This window comes from Mytilus californianus, unplaced genomic scaffold, assembly GCF_021869535.1.
Source record: "Mytilus californianus isolate M0D057914Y unplaced genomic scaffold, xbMytCali1.0.p SCAF_3, whole genome shotgun sequence".
Classification (NCBI taxonomy): domain Eukaryota; kingdom Metazoa; phylum Mollusca; class Bivalvia; order Mytilida; family Mytilidae; genus Mytilus; species Mytilus californianus.
The window spans coordinates 81,661,937-81,680,173 of NW_026262679.1; the positions used below are offsets into that span (position 1 = coordinate 81,661,937).

Consider the following 18,237-nt stretch of genomic DNA (forward strand, 5'->3'; position numbering starts at 1 on the left):
GGGCTGGGGGCTGCCCCCTTTATGGAACCACATATATGAGGATCTCAGTATGGGGTCTTTCATTTCTGTATTCTTTAATTATTGGGGGCATTTTTATTTTTATCTTTAAATATAACGCTTATTCTTCAAATTCTAATGAAAATGAGTTTCCTATTAGATTTAAATTATTTGTTATTACATGATTTTTTTCATTGTGTACAAGGTTCGTTTCTGTAATCAGTATTTTATTACCAATTCTTTCAATTTCACAGTTATTCTTTATTCTTTTGCACCCCATTATTCTCTATATTCTCTTTTTTTTCTTTTTTTGCTCATATTTTCTCTATTCAATAATTTTTTGGCCATTATTCTCTAATCTGTTAACACCATCCACACCCTCATATACCAGTATGGTTTTTACATATAATTTTTACATGTTCCACTCCTAGTATTGCCTAGTTTGGCCCCCACCCTTACTTTTCAAAATCCAGGATCCGAATCTGGTTATCCTTTAGGCCTTAAACATGAATTCGCATGTGTATTCCATCATGTCCATGGCTTACATTTGTATGCTGATATTTTTTGGAATGCATATTGACAGCAAATTACAGGTCATGTTTTTATACGACTAGAAGACTGGGTGTCGAAAAATGTTACCTTTTTTTGCAAGGATTTGTATAGTATACAAATCCTTGCTTTTCGGATACATATTTTGTCGTACGGAAATTGGTGTGATTTACTTTGAACTTTTTATTTCCGGTGAACCAAAGCGATAAGAAATTTGATTGGTAATAATTTCATATGTACAATATTAGAACCACGAAACGGTCAATAGACAATATTTATTTGCACTAACACATCTTTCTAAAAAACATAAGTGGTAAGTCAGTGTACTCGATGATTTTCATTTCATTTGTTTTGCAATAAAAAAAAATTGCAGAGATATGATGTCTTGGTGCAAAAATTATGTTGTCTTTTATATGAATGTTTGTGCCATGACATCCAATATCCTGAAATTCACAATTATTTTTTTATCTGACACTGTCTTTAACTTATACCTACTTTTGTGTATAATACACATGAATAGGGATAATGACCATTAATGAGGATCTTCCCTTGGCCCTGGACCCCAAACTCTCCAGGTACATGTATTTGCTGTATTGGCACAACTATTCAAGTAAAAAGGTTTTGCCCCAAGATACCATGACTCAAATATCATCTGGATAAAGCTCAATGGCCTAAAAAAAGAAACAAAAATATTGAGGCCATTAAATTTATTCAGTTCTCAATTGAACTACTTTGTAATTGTAAATGGTCATCAAAGTGGAAATGTTTCCATTTACACGAATTTAAGCACCATGACAGCAATTTTAGGGAAATACAAATTTCTTGTTATATCACTGTAAATTGGTACCTGCTTTTGGGTAAAATATGAAAATAAGTAGACGAGGTGTGAATGCCGATGAGTCAATAATCCAACAGAGTTCAAATGACGTGGATTTTAAAAAGTTTTGTTACACTGGAAAAAAAATATCCTTCAATTGGTTGAATGTACCCAAATTAAACTATTGTGTACATATGGATACAGCAATCCATGTTCTGTTATTGGACACCCCACCCCTTCCCTCAAAAAATTAAAACAAGATAAAAAATGAAATAGGAGAAATACAGTTTTATTTCCAATTTACTTAAATAGGAAATTATCTTTGGAAAATGTCAATGAAATCCTGTCACTGGTTAAGAGTTGAGGATACAATTTTCCTATTAAATATCAACTATTTTTGCCTACAAGAAAATAAATGAATAATATGCATTTTAAGGTAATAACATTACATGTACATTTGATTATCATTTTACCTACTATATTCAAATTTACAATAATGTTCATATGCTTTAAAAATAAAACTTACTAAAGTATTTTTAATCCATGCTAAATTGATAAATGAGATGTTTATTAACTTATCACGAAAAAAATATTTGAAATAAATGCAATTCTGTATACTGCCTTGGGATGCATGTAAATAAGTGCATGGTATTTCATTGAATAAATCACTGGTGAATTGATCAATACATAAATTTGTTTACCAATGAATTAATGAAATTGACACAAATTCTCAATTAAACACGAGATAGCCTGGAGGTTATATGATAGAGAATGCATATATGCAATTAAGTGACCTTTCAAATAACAAATCATAAGTATAAGTATTTACAACCCAACTATTTGAATATTTGGCCAACATTTTTAAAGTGTTAAATCAGTGTTCTCCCCCACAAATTTCATTTAACATCATGGTATTATATTTTGTTTCTAGAAATTAAAAGCATTAATTCACATCCATAACAAAATTTATATGACAATCATTTTAGATACATTTAGCAGCACATTCAAGCAATATAGGAGGGTATGGATTGGAAGCTTTCATCTCTGTATTCTTCAAGATTTAGCCCATTTTTCTCTATTACATGTATTTATATTTTTGGTCCATTGTTCTCTATTCTTTATATTTTAGCGACCCATTTTTCTCTTTTATTTTTATTTTTGGTACATTATTCTCTTTTCTTTACTTTTTTGGTCCATTTTTCTCTATTCTTTTTTTTTTTGGGTCCTTTATTCTTCACTTTTTCCCATTACTATCTATTTTTTAAACCCCATTCAGACCCTCTTATAGCTTCACCTTACCATGATGCTAAAGGTCCATTGGGAGAACACTGGTGTTTGTTATATTTTTTTATATATATACATGATGTACATTTGTATACAGAAGTATGGAGACTTTAAATCTGCTGTTGGACCTAAAAGAACCAGGAGTGATGGATTATGTTCACCTACAGGGAGTTTATTTCATTCAAAATATTCAAGCATTATTCAAGGTAAAGCATTAACAATGAATTAAAACTTCAGTTACACATTTGGCTCTCAAAACAACAATGAATTGATACTCCAGTTACACATGTGGCTCTCAAAACAATGAATTGATGCTCTAGTTACATATGTGGCTCTCAAAACTACATTGAACCGATACTCCAGTTTAATCAGTTTTCTCCCCCACAAATTTAATATAACATTAAAACAAAAATATATTGATACTCCAGTTACACATGTGGCTAGCAAAAACAGACATAAAACTTTTTCAAATATGGCATGGTTATATTAAATTTGTGTTTTATGATTTGATATAAAATTTTGGCACATGAAAGGAATAATTTTTAGTGTCATCATTTGATTTCTACAATTATAATAAATTCAAGAATTTAATGAATTGTTTCAATTTAATCCATTGTCTTGGTTTTAGGATAGGATTAAAAAATAAAAATTATTTAGAGAACTGTACTATTTGTCTATGATTGGCAGTTACATTACTAATGTTTTGAGTCAATTGGTTTAATAAAATATTTATAAAGCCATGAAAATGTTGATATTTCTGAGTACATATGCCAAAAAGGTTAATATAATTTGACTTTTATTTTACAGCACCATGGTGACCTTATGCAGTTCATAACAACAGTTGGTGATCCTCGCTATGCATTTCTGATTTACTTCCCCTTGTCTTACTGTTTACATAGACATACAGGAATACAAGTTATCTGGTTAGCATGTATTTCTGAATGGTTAAATGCAGTGTTAAAATGGTAGGTTTTACATGTTCTATTTCATTCATTTCAAGATGGTAGGTTTTACATGTTCTATTTCATTCATTTCAAGAACCATTTTCATTGAAAACTTTTTTCTCCATTTTGCTGAAGAACAACATTGATTTTTTTTCAACTTTTAGGTACATGTACTGTGCTAGGTTGTATAAATTTCAATCATTCATGCTTGAATAATTCTGATTCGCCCCTAAAATCTGGCAGTTACATTTGCTTAAAAACTATTGAAAAGATTTCAGGTTAACTTGTAATATTTGTAGTATAGTAATACATCAAGTTTTATTATATCACTATCCTTCTGAAGGTCTGTTGTTCTCTTTGGACCTCCAGCTTCCTCCACCAATTAAAACTGACCTCCAGGATATAGCCAATAGTGCTGAAAGTGGCATTATACACCAACAATCAACCAATCAATATTATATAACTTAACTTTGTAAGGTATACATAAAAGATATACAAGGTATTAAACAATGAAAAGCTATTGAAGGACACTTAAAGGACATTTAGAGGTCAACAAACCTCCTTCAAAAATAGAACAGTTTGGAAATATAAAACAAGTCTATCAGAGATCTTCCATCAATCTGATTCCCCTTAGTGCAGGACTAACAACCATGAGATATAACAACAGATGAGGCTTCTGACTTTAGAACAGCAGGCACATTAGTAGTTGTCAATTTGGATGTTCATTTTTAGAATTGAAAAATCTGTTGATAGGTGGACATTTTTCAATGTTGTTATCTCAACTAACTTTAATATTAAATTTGAAAATAAAAACTTTTTTCCTGATCATTTTTTCAGGATATTACATGGAGAGAGACCATACTGGTGGATACATGAAATACAACAACATGATCATGTGATTCGTCCTGTTTCCCTGGACCAGTATTCTCTTACCTGTGAAACAGGACCAGGCATGTGACTTAATCATGTGACAAGACATGTGATGTATGCTCCTCCTACTGCTATGTGTGCCCTTCATGCTTTATTTCTGTAAGGCCATGTACCTTATGTGAAGAATATAACACCTCCATTAAGGTTTGAGAGGAAATATTTTTTTAAACATGATAACTTATCACAGTGTTCCCGCCTGCCCTAAATAGAAGGGCGGCCCGCCCTTGGTGCCCTTACCCCCGCCCTTCTGCCCTCTAAAGTAAAAGAATGCACCCCTCTGCCTTTTCAAAAAAATAAAATTTCCAAATTTCATGCGTACCGGCGTTTCCGGTAAAATTGTTACCTGATTGTGTAACACTAATTAACTGACAATGGGATTAAGTTAAATACCTAGTGCTTTGGCAGTTTTATCACCTTTGTTAATGATTGTTTACTGCTAATTAGTGGATTTAAGATAATTGAACAAATACTAGATATTTAATACAGAATGAAATGTCCACATGTTATCCATTTGTAATGTTTATGTTCAGCATGTACACCTGAAAAATTATTTCAGTAGGCATAACATAAAAAATAAAATCTTAAACAATTTTAAAGGCAAACATAGTTTTGACTTAATTGGTAAAAAATGTTCTGTTTCATAACCATGAGTATGAAATTTAAAGAGGAATCAAAGAAATTTGTACTTTGAACATAACAAGATTCACTTCCTGTTTTTAATACTTCTTGTATTTTATAATCCTCCTGACATAGGAGCACTCAACAAATTTATTTTTAACAATGATGGAGAAAAAAGTAACTGTTTATACCTTCAGCAATATATTATTGCATCAATATAAAATATGATCATCTCCTGTCTCACCTGTTATATTTATAAAACTTCTTACTGAGGAGCACTTTTGTGTGCACTTAAAAATACTTTTTTGTAACAATTCAAATGATAATTAATAACTCTCAATAACATATATACTATATGTTTGAACAAGTAATTTAAATGTAGATAATTTAATTACATTCAACATTCAATTTTGCATGTACATGTATAACTCCATCTTCCAAAACTACTTGTTTATTTTGGTATAAGTTATAAAACATTGAAATTTTTGATTATTATTTTCCATACCAAATGTACAAGTTTGTTTAGATTAACATCAAAATGATATGCTTTGCTTCATGGTATGATAATTTGATGAAAAAAAATTCTTACTGGAACCAACATCAAGAACACATTAATTTCTGAATATGGTTTAAATACAACTAATGTTCTCCAGCTGAGCCTAGCAATATTCAAGGTAATTTATACACTGTCCAACATTGCCCTTAAAATCTGGGTTATTTATACCGCTAAAGTGCCCTTTCAGACAACTAGCACCCTTCTGCCCTGAGATTCAAGCTGGAACACTGTATCAGATAATGATATTTAAGGCTTGTTAAACACATTATGGGGGAACATATACCTAATACCAAATAAATCCAATTTATTTTAAAATTCTAATAGATATTCCAAAAATATCTGAATACTTTAAACTGCCAATCTTTGGAGGTTTTCAAGTTACAAAATATTTTCATCAATATAGAGATTATAATCTACACTTCAAGTTTATTTGGTCTTGCAGTACACAAGGTGGTTCCAGAGAGAAATTTAGTGTGCTACTGTAGACCAAAAGCTTTGTAAATTTGATAAATATACACAAATTTTTAACAGCATACATGTTAATTTTCTCAAAAACATTGTAAGATTTTTAGTGTCTTTCAAAATGACCAAACATAGTCAGAAAATAAAGGATGATCCACTTTGTGTTTGAAAAAAATAAATTATATTATAAATATTACAGCCCACTCTGAAAGGAAATTCGTGTGTCATTTTTCTCAGGAACTACAAGGCTTTCTGAAATGTGGAATCAAGCTTCATGTGAGCATGCTATACCTTTTGATGCTTTTTCACATCCATTGCTTATCAACTTCCTGTTAACGGAATACTTACTTGTTCAATTTGTTTTATCCACCACTGCAACATGTAGAATATGGTAATGCTAGTCATCTATGTATATATTCACTTTGTTAGCTCTTAAGCAAATGTATTTATCAACAGTTTTGGACCTTACTTATTCACAATCTTTTGTGGAAATTTTACTCAAGGAAATTTAATGTTGAATCCTGTTATTTTAAAGGTGTATTGTCCATTTTATTTACAAATTTGGCAAATGATCTTGTTAGTGCACACACATGTCATACCACTAATTCTTTCATATTAATTTATACATAAGTTTTAGCTGAAAAATATCTCATGCCAATTTGTTTTTTATAAAAGAGTTGTATCCATTTATTAAAAAAAAGTTAAGCCCTTGCTAAAAAGCTCACTTGTATTTGAAAAGTACTTGACATCCTGAAATTTCCTGGAGTCAAAAGATCAGCAGCTTTTGCATAGAGCAACAATTAAAGATTAAAAAATTGGTATTCTATCTTTGGTCAATCTTCCTCGAATTCTTATTATTATGGCCCTGCAACAATGCCTTATAGTTTTACCTTTAATATCCGTCATTCTGTCATTCCGCAACAAAGGTATACAGACTTTTTTCTAAACGCCTTCACCTATTGAGCAGATTTTTACTATGTGAGTCTCCTATGATGAGTTACAGATCAAGATTACGTTTGGTTCCGCTTCGCTGATTTTTGTTGAAGCAACAGGCTTTGGACTTTGAGCATGTTGAGCTGATTTTGAGTCTACTATGATGAGTTACAGTTTGAGTTTAAGTCTGGTTCTGCTCCACTGATTTGTGTCGAAATTATGGGCTTTGACATTGAAAATTTCGTGAAAATAACAGTTATACAGACTTTCATTCTCAAATTTCCACTCCTAAAAATGGCTTCAAACATTTTTTGAGAGTGGGCCATTTGTGTCATTCCAACACATCTAGTCTTTTATTTTTTTGGGAGAACACCAGTATCAATTAAAAAAAAGAAGGATTTCAAATATTAAACTGTCAGTGTCTCATCAATTAGAGAAATATCCTATCACACTGAATGCAATTGTAGAATCTATATTTACACAAGTTTATCAGCTTAGAATTATCAAAACATGTACTGGTAAAAATATGAAGATGTGGTATGATTGCCAATGGGACAACTCTCCACCAGAGACCAAATGATGAGAAGTTTAGCAACTATAGGACACTGTACAGCCTTCGACATGTACATTTATGTAAGAAATGATGTTCAAAAGGAGATAAGAAACTAAGGGGCAATAAAAAAAATCAAAAGACAAAGAAAAAAAGATATACTGTGAATTCAGAAATTAATGCGAGGTTTTTATTAACATGATTAATGCGAATAATGCGACTCCTTGAGTATCGCAATGATAAGAACTCGCATTCTGATATATAATGCATATGAATGTACGAAAGTTTTCCTACAATCGCAATAATTATACTAGCATTTTTGTTAATTCTTAAAAAATCGCAATAATAAATGCACACAATAATTTCTTAATTTACAGTAAACAACTAAACAGCAGTCCATAGATAACTATGTATAAGAACTTTATATTTGATTTGTATGTTTGCAATAGTATTACATATGGTTGTTTTTTTTTTCTAGGAAGTCCATCAGGACATGCCATGATAACAGCTGCAGTAATGTATGTCATGATGAGATCCTTCAACAAACATGCTCTTCCATCTAACAGGTATGTAGATATATCAATATATCAATATATATATACAAGCATAAATTGAAAACAACGTTCAAACCTATGATTGCGTGGGTTAAAAACCGCAATTTTTATATGTATGCATGCAAAACAAATTTCTTGGTAGAAGGGTCTAAATACAGCACAAACAACATTTTCCAAAAGACCAAAAAAGTGAAAAAATATGATTTTAACTGCCATAAAATACATTTACTTAACATGTAGTTCTTTAGTCATTAGCATGATGGTTACCTTCACCATATATAAAACTATGTTTGCAGTCAATTTCACAGCTCTTTTCTTGTTGTTCTGTATTTTAACTTTTATATATTTAGTGGTTGTACTTTTGACCAATTCTTTCTTTTTGTATTTTGTTCCTGTAACTGCTTTACCACCGTTATTTTGTTAACCACTTATTTAACTTCAGTAAAAAATCTTTTTCATTTTAAATTTGATTGATTTTCATTAAAGAGGGTCTGGATGGGGTTTACAGAATGGAGAATAATAAACAAAAAGTGTGGAATAAAGGGCAAAAATAAAGAATAGAGAATAATGGGGTGTCCAAATATAAAAAAAAAAAGAGAATAATGAGTAAAATTAATAAAGTAAAGAAAATGGTCAAAACAATTAATGAATAAAGAAATGAATTACCACCCATCCAGACCCTCATTGCAGTTTCCTCCAGCATTTCAGCATCACCAAAAATGATTTTTATGCAGAAGATTGTCTCATTACAGGCTGTCTCCTGTTACAAATTTGTTTTGGAAAATAGCTGTGAATTCTATGAATTTAGCACATTACCACTTAAATTGCTGTTTCTTGCAAATTCTATCAATGCAACAACCCTTCCTAATATAGGAAAGAGAGACATCATTAAAAGCTATTGAAAAAACTCTTTTAAATGTAAATTCTTGGATTCAAAATTGTTGATACCAAAAGAAAAAAAAGAAAAACATGTGGTAAGGTTGCCAGTGAGACAACAAGTCCAAATGTTGTGGATGTAAGCAGCTATAGGTCACTGTACGGACTTCTACAATGAGCAAATCCCATACTGTATATTCAGCTATAAAAGGCCCAAAATTTTGACAAAATGTAGAACAATTCAAACAAGAAAACCAAGGACCACATTTATGATAAAACACCAAAGAAAAACAAATATAACAGATCTAAAAAGGTTACAGAAAAAAAGATAACAGTTTTAACACTTGATAGATAATGATCTCGTACAACAGAAATAAATAGCTTTTTGAATATTTTATATAATGGTATATAATGAATTACAGAAATGACCTGAAGTTAATGATATGGTGCTTATATGGTATGTTGCTGTTTGCTGTCAATATATCCAGACTATTTATAGCTACACATTTCCCACACCAAGTGGTTGCAGGAACTATTGCTGGTTAGTGATCAAAGTTTGACAGTATAATATAAAAAGAAGGAGATGTTGTATGATTGCCATTGAGACAACTATCCACCAGAGTTCAAATGACGAAGATATAAGCAATTATAGGTCACTATACCAGGCATGGGGCGAATTACATTGCAATGTAATGCATTATATTACAATTACTTTGACCAAACCATGCATTATATTACAATTACATGCATTTATCAAAGTAATGCATTATATTACAATTACTTTTGCAAAGTAATGCCTTGAATTACACATTACATTTGAAAATTTTATGAAGTGAATAGAAAAATTAAACATCTTGAAAAACAACTAGAAGTCACAAAAGATTCTAGCATATGCAGCAACTGTTCCATGAATTGAATATAAGTATACATGTAAAAAGTCTATTTAATTCAGCTTTTACAATTTTAATTTAATGTTGACTTTACTTTTATAAATATATTCTTTGTTGTTTTTTTTTTATTTTAAACGAAATATTTAATTACTGTGAATTACTTCCCTAATTATAAAATAAACATAGACCTTAATTAATGAACAATTGTCTAAATGGTGAAAATATTGATTGTAAAACAAACTAATTAGTGTTTTATAACAAAGTTTAATTATCTTTTATTTAAGCAAGATATTCTTTGATGTTATGACAACAATACAGTTATGCTTTTCAAATATCAATCTTTTTATGCAGGAAAATGTATGAAATAAGATAAAATAAAGATTATATTCTCATGATTAACATATTCCTAGTTAATCAAGAAATCTTAAATTTGGTTTAGTTAAAACTCCAATAATATGTTAAAGATGTGGTATGTGAAAAAAGTAATGACGTGTAATGCCATGTAATGCATGAAATTACACAACTTTTTGCTAAAGTAATGCATTATATTACAATTACATGTAATGCACAAATTGCTGCATTACACATTACATGCAATTACTTGGAAAAATGTAATGCATTACCATGCATTACAATTACAAATTTGCATTACCCCATGCCTGCACTGTACAGACTTCAACAATGAGAAAAAAACATACTGTGACATGACAGGATTTTTTTTAATATACCGGTATCAGATATTTACAGTCTGTGTTCAAGTTTGGGTATAAGCGGAAGGAAGGGATACTTAAAATAAAAAGCATGATGTAAGTCTACTTGAATTACGGGTAACATATTTGGTTTGTTCTGTCATAGGCTTTGGTATTTCAGAATCTGAAGGACTATCATGTGCGCATGTGCTAGGAAATGGACGTCTAAATTGCAGCTCTCAAAAATATTTGGAACTTACAGCTTTTTCTAGAGTAATAAATCCCGGAACTTGCTATTACATCAATATTTGGCTTACATTTGTCATTGTGTGTATGAAATTATCAAAAAGTTTGATATTTCCTTGTAAATTAAAATGTTTGTATACGTAAATTTTTGATTCACATTTGTACAGTGGCGGGAAAATTATTTTCCTTATATGTAAACAGTGTAAACCACTTCCGGTTTACTTTTTTGTTTGTTTTTGTTTTGATCATCAAACAGAGTCTCTGTGATTAAATAGGTAATAATATCCTATCTATCAATCCTTACACTTTATATAATATGGCTTCCTAGTGTGTTTATCCTGTGTCCTTGAGTCGCCCAAGGAACGAAGATCTAATTTGTCATCAACTACTAACTGTCTTATTAAACATGTTATGAATGTGTATGAGAGTCACCATCCTTCTCTTCACTGATTATATTTTTGTGACACTTAGACTCTGTCAAAATGTTTAAACATAGCTAAGTCGTGATTTGCTCAACATTTTTTATTTTTCTGAGCACAGTCAATGAGTTTAATATACAAAATAATATACTAGAATCCAACAAATATGAGGGTATCACTATCAGCCTTCAATGTGACACAACAATTGAGGTATCTACCCAGATTTATTACTGGCACTTGCATGTGTCCAATTTTAAAAATAGATGTGTTTTTGGCAAATCAGATCGCCACATTCATCTTTTGATTAGAATTCTTTTAAGCAACCAGGTTGAAACCAACCCTGGCCCATCAAACTTGAACGACTCCAGTTATCCATGCTCTATTTGCTTGCATGAGTGTACCTGGGACAGTGATGCTATTGTTTGTGATAACTGCGATAAATGGTGTCATATTGGATGTGTAAATATAAGTCCATCTATGTATGAAAAGTTTGGAAATTCATCAGCACTTTGGATATGCCCGATATGTGATACTCCTAATCACTCTAGAACCATTTTTCAATCATACCTCTCATCAGGTAATTCTATTTTGAATCCTAACTCATATTCAGTACTTTCTGATAGTTCAGCTTTTTCCTTAAGCTTCAATATAAATGATAATCATGAAAATTTTGGAGACCCAGTTGCTACATCATCACCAAAACCACCAGTAACGAAGCAATTAAAAAATAAGAATATTAATAGACAGAACTCATTAAGAGTTCTTCAGATCAATTTTAGAAGTTGTAAAAATAAAGTTCCTCAAATTGAAAATTTATTAACGTCATCTAAACCAGATATTATTATTGGTAATGAAACTTGGCTAAACAAAGATGTATTATCTTCTGAAATTTTTCCAAACACACTATTTGAAGATGTATTCCGAAACGACCGGGTCGGAAAAGAAGGTGGAGGTGTATTAATCGCCATTAAAAAAGGTATTATTTGCCAAGAAGTATATAAAAGCAAAAATGTAGAACTTATTGCTGCCCAAATTAATATAACTGATACTAAATCCTTAGTTATTATTTCTGCATATAGACCACCAAATAAAAATGATATAGACTATCTCAAACAAATGATCATTGAAATTAATGAACTTAAATTAAAATTTAAAAATTCCACCTTCTGGCTTGGTGGTGACTTTAACCTTCCAGACATAAAATGGCCGGAGCAAAATATATCTGGCTCATTGTATACTAAGGAGCTGAATGAAGCATTTATAGATATGCTGAACAACTTAGGCATTGAACAAATGGTTGATTTTCCAACTAGGAAAGATAATATCCTTGACCTTTTCTGCACAAACCAACCTGCATTGATAACAAAAATAAAATCCATACCAGGTATATCTGACCATGATATTGTATTAGTGGATGCAATCTGCAAGCCCCAAAGATCTAAACAATCACAACATAAAATTTATTTATGGAAAAAGGTTGATATTAAAAAGATAAAAGACATAACATCTCATTTTATATCTGAACTTATATCTCAGGCTAATGAAAATTTAAATATTGACCAATTATGGAATAAATTCAAAGAAGGTAGTAATAAAATAATAGATGATAATGTACCAAGCAAAATAACTAAATCTAAGTACACCAACCCTTGGGCAAATAGGGATATAGACCATTTATGTAAAAAACAACGTAAAGCTTACAACAAAGCTAAAAAAACTGGTAAACAAGAACATAAAGATAAATATAAAAAGTTAAAAGCTACTGCTCAAAGAGAAATAAGAAGAGCCCAGAGCACGTACATGCAAGAAATAATTAGCCCCCAGTTAGAAGAAAAACCAAAATCTTTCTGGCAATTTATAAAAAGTAAAAAAACAGAAACATCTGGTGTTTCACCATTAAGAGGAAAGGATGGCTTATTATATAGTGAGCTGAATACACAAGCTAACATCCTAAATGAACAATTTAAAAAGGCTTTTACTACCGAAGATACATCCTCTATGCCAAATAAAGGTACAAGTCCCCACCCCACTATGCCAGACATATTTATTAGTAATAATGGCTTATTAAAGTTACTTAAAAACTTAAATCCACACAAAGCCACTGGCCCTGATAATCTGCCAGCATATTTTTTACATAATTTTGCAGAAGAATTGTCTCCATTTTTGACATTCTTTTTCCAAAAATCTATTGATACTGGTAAAATCCCAACTGATTGGAAGCAGGCTAATGTTGTACCAATATTTAAAAAAGGTGACAAGCATAACGCTATTAATTATAGAACAGTTTCACTAACTGCAATATGTTGCAAAATTCTAGAACACATTATAACAAGCAACATAAGGAAACATCTTACAATTAATAACATATTAAATGATAGTCAACATGGGTTTAGAAGTAAAAGGTCTTGTGAGACCCAACTTATCATCAGTTTACAAGATCTTGCAAAATCATTGGGATATGGTAACCAAATAGATGTTATACTTTTAGATTTTTCCAAAGCTTTCGATAAAGTCCCCCATCAAAGATAAGCCCAGAAATTAAACTTTTATGGTATTAGGAATCAAAATTTAACTTGGATAAATGGCTTTTTAGCTGACAGGCAACAGCAGGTACTATTAAATGGTGTTAAATCTTCAAAATTAGCTGTTGATTCTGGTGTCCCTCAGGGAACAGTTTTAGGCCCAACATTATTTTTACTCTTTATTAATGACCTACCCGAACATGTAACTTGCAATGCAAGACTTTTTGCAGATGACTGTTTATTGTATAGAAATGTTAATAATAGTTCTGATGCCAAATTACTTCAAAAAGATTTATCTAGTTTAGTACAATGGGAAGAGGACTGGCAAATGAATTTTAATCCTGAGAAGTGTTATGTTATTCATATTTCTAAAAAAAGTAAACCTTCCACTTTTGATTATATATTGCACAATCATGTTTTAGAAGCAGTAAAAGATAGTAAATATTTAGGCGTAACTATAAGCCATGATCTTGATTGGGGAACACATATAAACAATATTACCTGTAAGGCAAATAAAACCTTAGGTTTTCTTCGTAGGAACTTAAAAAACTGCACACGTAAGGTTTTTGTACACATCACTTGTCCGTCCAGTCGTCAAATACTCTTCCCCTGTATGGGATCCGTACAAAAAGCAACACATCACTCAGGTTGAGCAGGTACAGCGTAAGGCAGCCAGGTTTGTCTTCAATGATTATAAAGACAGATCACCTGGAGCAGTTTCAAATTTAATTAAATCATTGGAATGGGAAAATTTAGAAATAAGAAGGAAAAAAGCTAGATTAACTATGCTATATAAAATAAATTGGGGGTTAGTGGAAGTTCCTAAGGACAATTTAACAATATCTGATAGACGTACTAGGGGGAAACATAAATTTAGGCAAATATCAACAAATAAAGATTTCTATAAATTTTCTTTTTATCCTCGCACTATTTCGGACTGGAACTCACTACCTGAAGCAATAGGTATGTCTGACACCCTGGAATCCTTCAAAAGTGGCATATCCACTATAACATTTGAAGGAGCCACAACAACTTATTAAACTACAAAGCCACTGTACATAATGTATATATGTTATTGTTAATGATTTTTCTTTGTCATATTATTTTTAAATTAAGTCCATATGTACCTAGCACACAAGTTCCGGGAAGTTTTACACTCCTACCTAGGAGTCTACTCCCGTATTCGGAAGAAGAAGGAGAAGAAGAAGAAGAAGACTATGGATAATTTCATTGTTTGTATCCCAAAATGAAAATAACATCTCATCATTGGTTGAATTTTCATTGTTAAGGATGTTGTTAACCAATCACAACATTTTGGTGTATCCTTTTGAAAATATTACCCATAATACATTAAATTCTGAAACAGCCAGTTACTCGGGCAAAGGTAAATCTTTGTTTGTAGACATTTATCTAAATGGCATCTCTCAGAATATTTCATCAAGATTTGTTGTAAAAATGTTTAAAATGAAATTAACTTAAATGTTTCAGGTATGTTACTTGGAGAAGTGATTAAACATGAACATGTGTCAAAGCTTGCCTTACATCATTACCTTGGTTGGTGTACATTGTTATTGATATTGGTAGCAGTTACCTACTTTACAATATTACTAATAGGATTGGACCCATTCTGGTCTATAGCTAAGGCAGTAAAATGGTGTGCTAACAGAGACTGGGTGCATCCAGACACATCATTATTCTTCAGTATAGATAGAGATATATCTACATTATCAGGTAATTTGTAAACAATATTAGGTCAATGTCAGAGAAATATTTATTTTTTTTGTATGTTGCTTAGAACCTTGGGAAGGGCAAGGTTCACTGTGCCCATCAACAGTTTTGAACTGCAGCAACAAATGACTACAATAACATGAATTGAAATGCTTCAAAAATACAGTTTGATTTCCTTCCCTAAACAAACCACAGAATATGAAGAGAGAGACATGACATGAAATGACATTGCACAACAAATTCTTTGTTACTATTTTTGGTAAATAAAAACAACAGGAAGTGTTTTAGCTGCAGTATAAATTGTACTTTGAGTCTATTGACATAGGACATGATAAGACTTTAGAATTGAGTATTATTAAATGATTGTTGTTTTGCTTTATGCTCTGTGGCAAATATTACAGACATATTCAGGAAGAGATCCAAGTAGTAAGGGACAATTTATAATTTTGAACATTAAAATCATCAGATGCCAGTCACCATAAGACTTAGAAAAATCATAACATAGTCATAATTTAACTGACTTTGTTTGAAGTGAGAAACACATATCACAATGAGACTGTCAGTGCAATTTATACACCTGAATAGTCAGGGTTGTTAATGTTTATACTAAATTAGATTTTGTTGAAAATTGATTGCAACATTATAATTTTTAACCTGATAGTAAATATGCTGGAAAGAAGACGGATATGTTAATTTTGTTTCAACATTTCGCTTGAAGCATTTCAAGAATGCAGTTTTGCAATTTAGGGAAAAATATAATCTTGCCAATTCTGTTTTCCAGGATTTGGAGTCAGTTTGTACCTAGCTAAACGTCTGAATGTAGATAATGAGTTTAGAAATCCTGTGGTTAGATGTCTCCAGATTATACTGAGTATAGCAGTAACATTGACAATGGAGTCATATAAAATTCCTCATCAAAATGAACTTATATTCTATATCGGAGGGTTCATCAAATTTTTCTCAATGGTCAATATTGTTGTTGTTGTTATACCATATTGTTTGAAAATATTTTTTGAACCTGTTGAAAGAATAAAAAAATCATAATTATACAAGCATTGAATATAAACATCCAAAAATAGCATGTTGCCAAAAAAAAAACTGCAATTTTCAAAATAATATTTATGAAGGCTGCATATATAAAATGTGAAACATTTAAAACAGTTATGTCCATATTATAGAGTTAGATGGCAGAGTTAAATATTGTATAAAATGCTATCAAAAAACCCTTATCTTACTGGCTTGGTATCAATATCTTCAAGACCTTTTCACTACCTTAGATAGTTTTAAACAGCATAGTGCAGTGAGGTAACATTCTTAAGATCCTTTTCCACCAATATTATGCAATTTATTAATGATATATTATACTCAGATATTTAAGTTAAAAAATGATGTGTATTTCTATAACCATACTTGTCAAGAAATTATTTTATTAAAAATTACATAAGTTGTGCATGGTGTATGAATCTATCTGATATAAAAATAGGATCAACAAGTGAACAATTATGAACAAATAAGATTAATCCAATTCAAAATATAAAATTTTCTTAAATCTGTAATTTTAAGTTCACATGCTCACAAGTACTTTTATTATGTTAGAGTTACAATGGTAAATGTACCTATGTTACTGCACCAGATGCTTATTTCATCAATTAATGTCACTTCAGTGATGCTTGAGGCCAAATTATTAGAAAGTCCTAAACAATCAACAAATATTGAAGAGCTGAAAAAACCAAAAAGAGTGACAAACTAAAATATAAACAAACAATACTCTCATAATTTCTTATTAACGATAAATAAAAATAGTCATATCAGAATTAAATATTAAATTCCATGCTACTTATTTGAATGGAAAATAAGGCAAATCTTTCCAAATTTTTATTTTCAAGTCAAATATTTTAATCTTTTACTTCTTCATTCCCCTATATATTATATCATATGGTTTGGGTACACCAATTCAGCTAAAGGTTCCCATTAAACCTTGAAAGGGTTCTACAATTCTATGTCAAACAAAAAAAATCAGAAACAGCACTTGTAACAGGTTTCATGAAGTCTCATCATTAAATTTAATTGAAATATGCAGTATTTATTATAGGCCAGTAAGTATTTAAATTTTCAGACCATTGAAAGAATGAACCATTTCTATTGGATAAGTAGTCTATCATGCCTGTAGCCCATGCTGATGAAAGATTATAGAAATTTCCTGAGTTTGAATTTACCATTTTTCAGTTTTATAGTTCTATTAACAACATTACAATACAAGTGAAAAGTTAGTTCCTATAGATCCTCCCCAAACCGCAAATTTTTTAGAGAAATGAAAATAAGTGCCATACACTTATATAAAAATAAGGAGATGTGGTATGATTGCCAATGAAAAAAACTATCCACCAAAGTTCAAATTAAGTGGATGTAAGCAATTATAGGCAACCGTACAGCCTTCAACAATGAGAAAAACCTATACCGTAAAGTCGACTATAAAAGGCCCTAACATTAAAAATATGAAACAATTGAATTGAGAAAACTAAGTCTAATTTATAACAAAACAATTTACAAAAAACAAATAGGACAGACATGAACCAATGACCACCACTGTCTGACTACAAGATCCTGACTTGGGACAGGCACATAAAGATTGTGGCGGGGTTCAACATGTTTGTGAGCGCTCAACCCTCCACC

General features: G+C 30.9%; 1 protein-coding gene across 2 annotated transcripts; it reads left to right on the forward strand.

The window, feature by feature from the left end:
- Positions 1 to 717: 717 nt before the first annotated feature.
- Positions 718 to 16,616, forward strand: LOC127735200 (glucose-6-phosphatase 2-like). Of its 2 annotated transcripts, none has more exons than XM_052245325.1 (8): positions 718 to 859; positions 2,745 to 2,853; positions 3,455 to 3,612; positions 4,429 to 4,545; positions 8,123 to 8,206; positions 9,493 to 9,611; positions 15,325 to 15,567; positions 16,346 to 16,616. In XM_052245325.1, exons 2-8 carry the CDS (start codon positions 2,749 to 2,751, stop codon positions 16,606 to 16,608), a joined length of 1,089 nt encoding a protein of 362 aa, XP_052101285.1. In that variant the 5' UTR covers positions 718 to 859; positions 2,745 to 2,748; the 3' UTR covers positions 16,609 to 16,616. The 2 variants fall into 2 exon arrangements, with proteins under 2 accessions (XP_052101285.1, XP_052101286.1); XM_052245326.1 differs by having other exon boundaries at positions 736 to 767.
- Positions 16,617 to 18,237: the final 1,621 nt, after the last annotated feature.

Coding starts and splice junctions, on each gene's coding strand:
- LOC127735200 (XM_052245325.1), top strand. CDS start 2,749: ATGGAGACTTTAAATCTGCTGTTGGACCTAAAAGAACCAGGAGTGATG. Junction 2,854..3,454: donor ATATTCAAGCATTATTCAAG/GTAAAGCATTAA, acceptor TTTATTTTACAG/CACCATGGTGACCTTATGCA. Junction 9,612..15,324: donor GGTTGCAGGAACTATTGCTG/GTTAGTGATCAA, acceptor TAAATGTTTCAG/GTATGTTACTTGGAGAAGTG.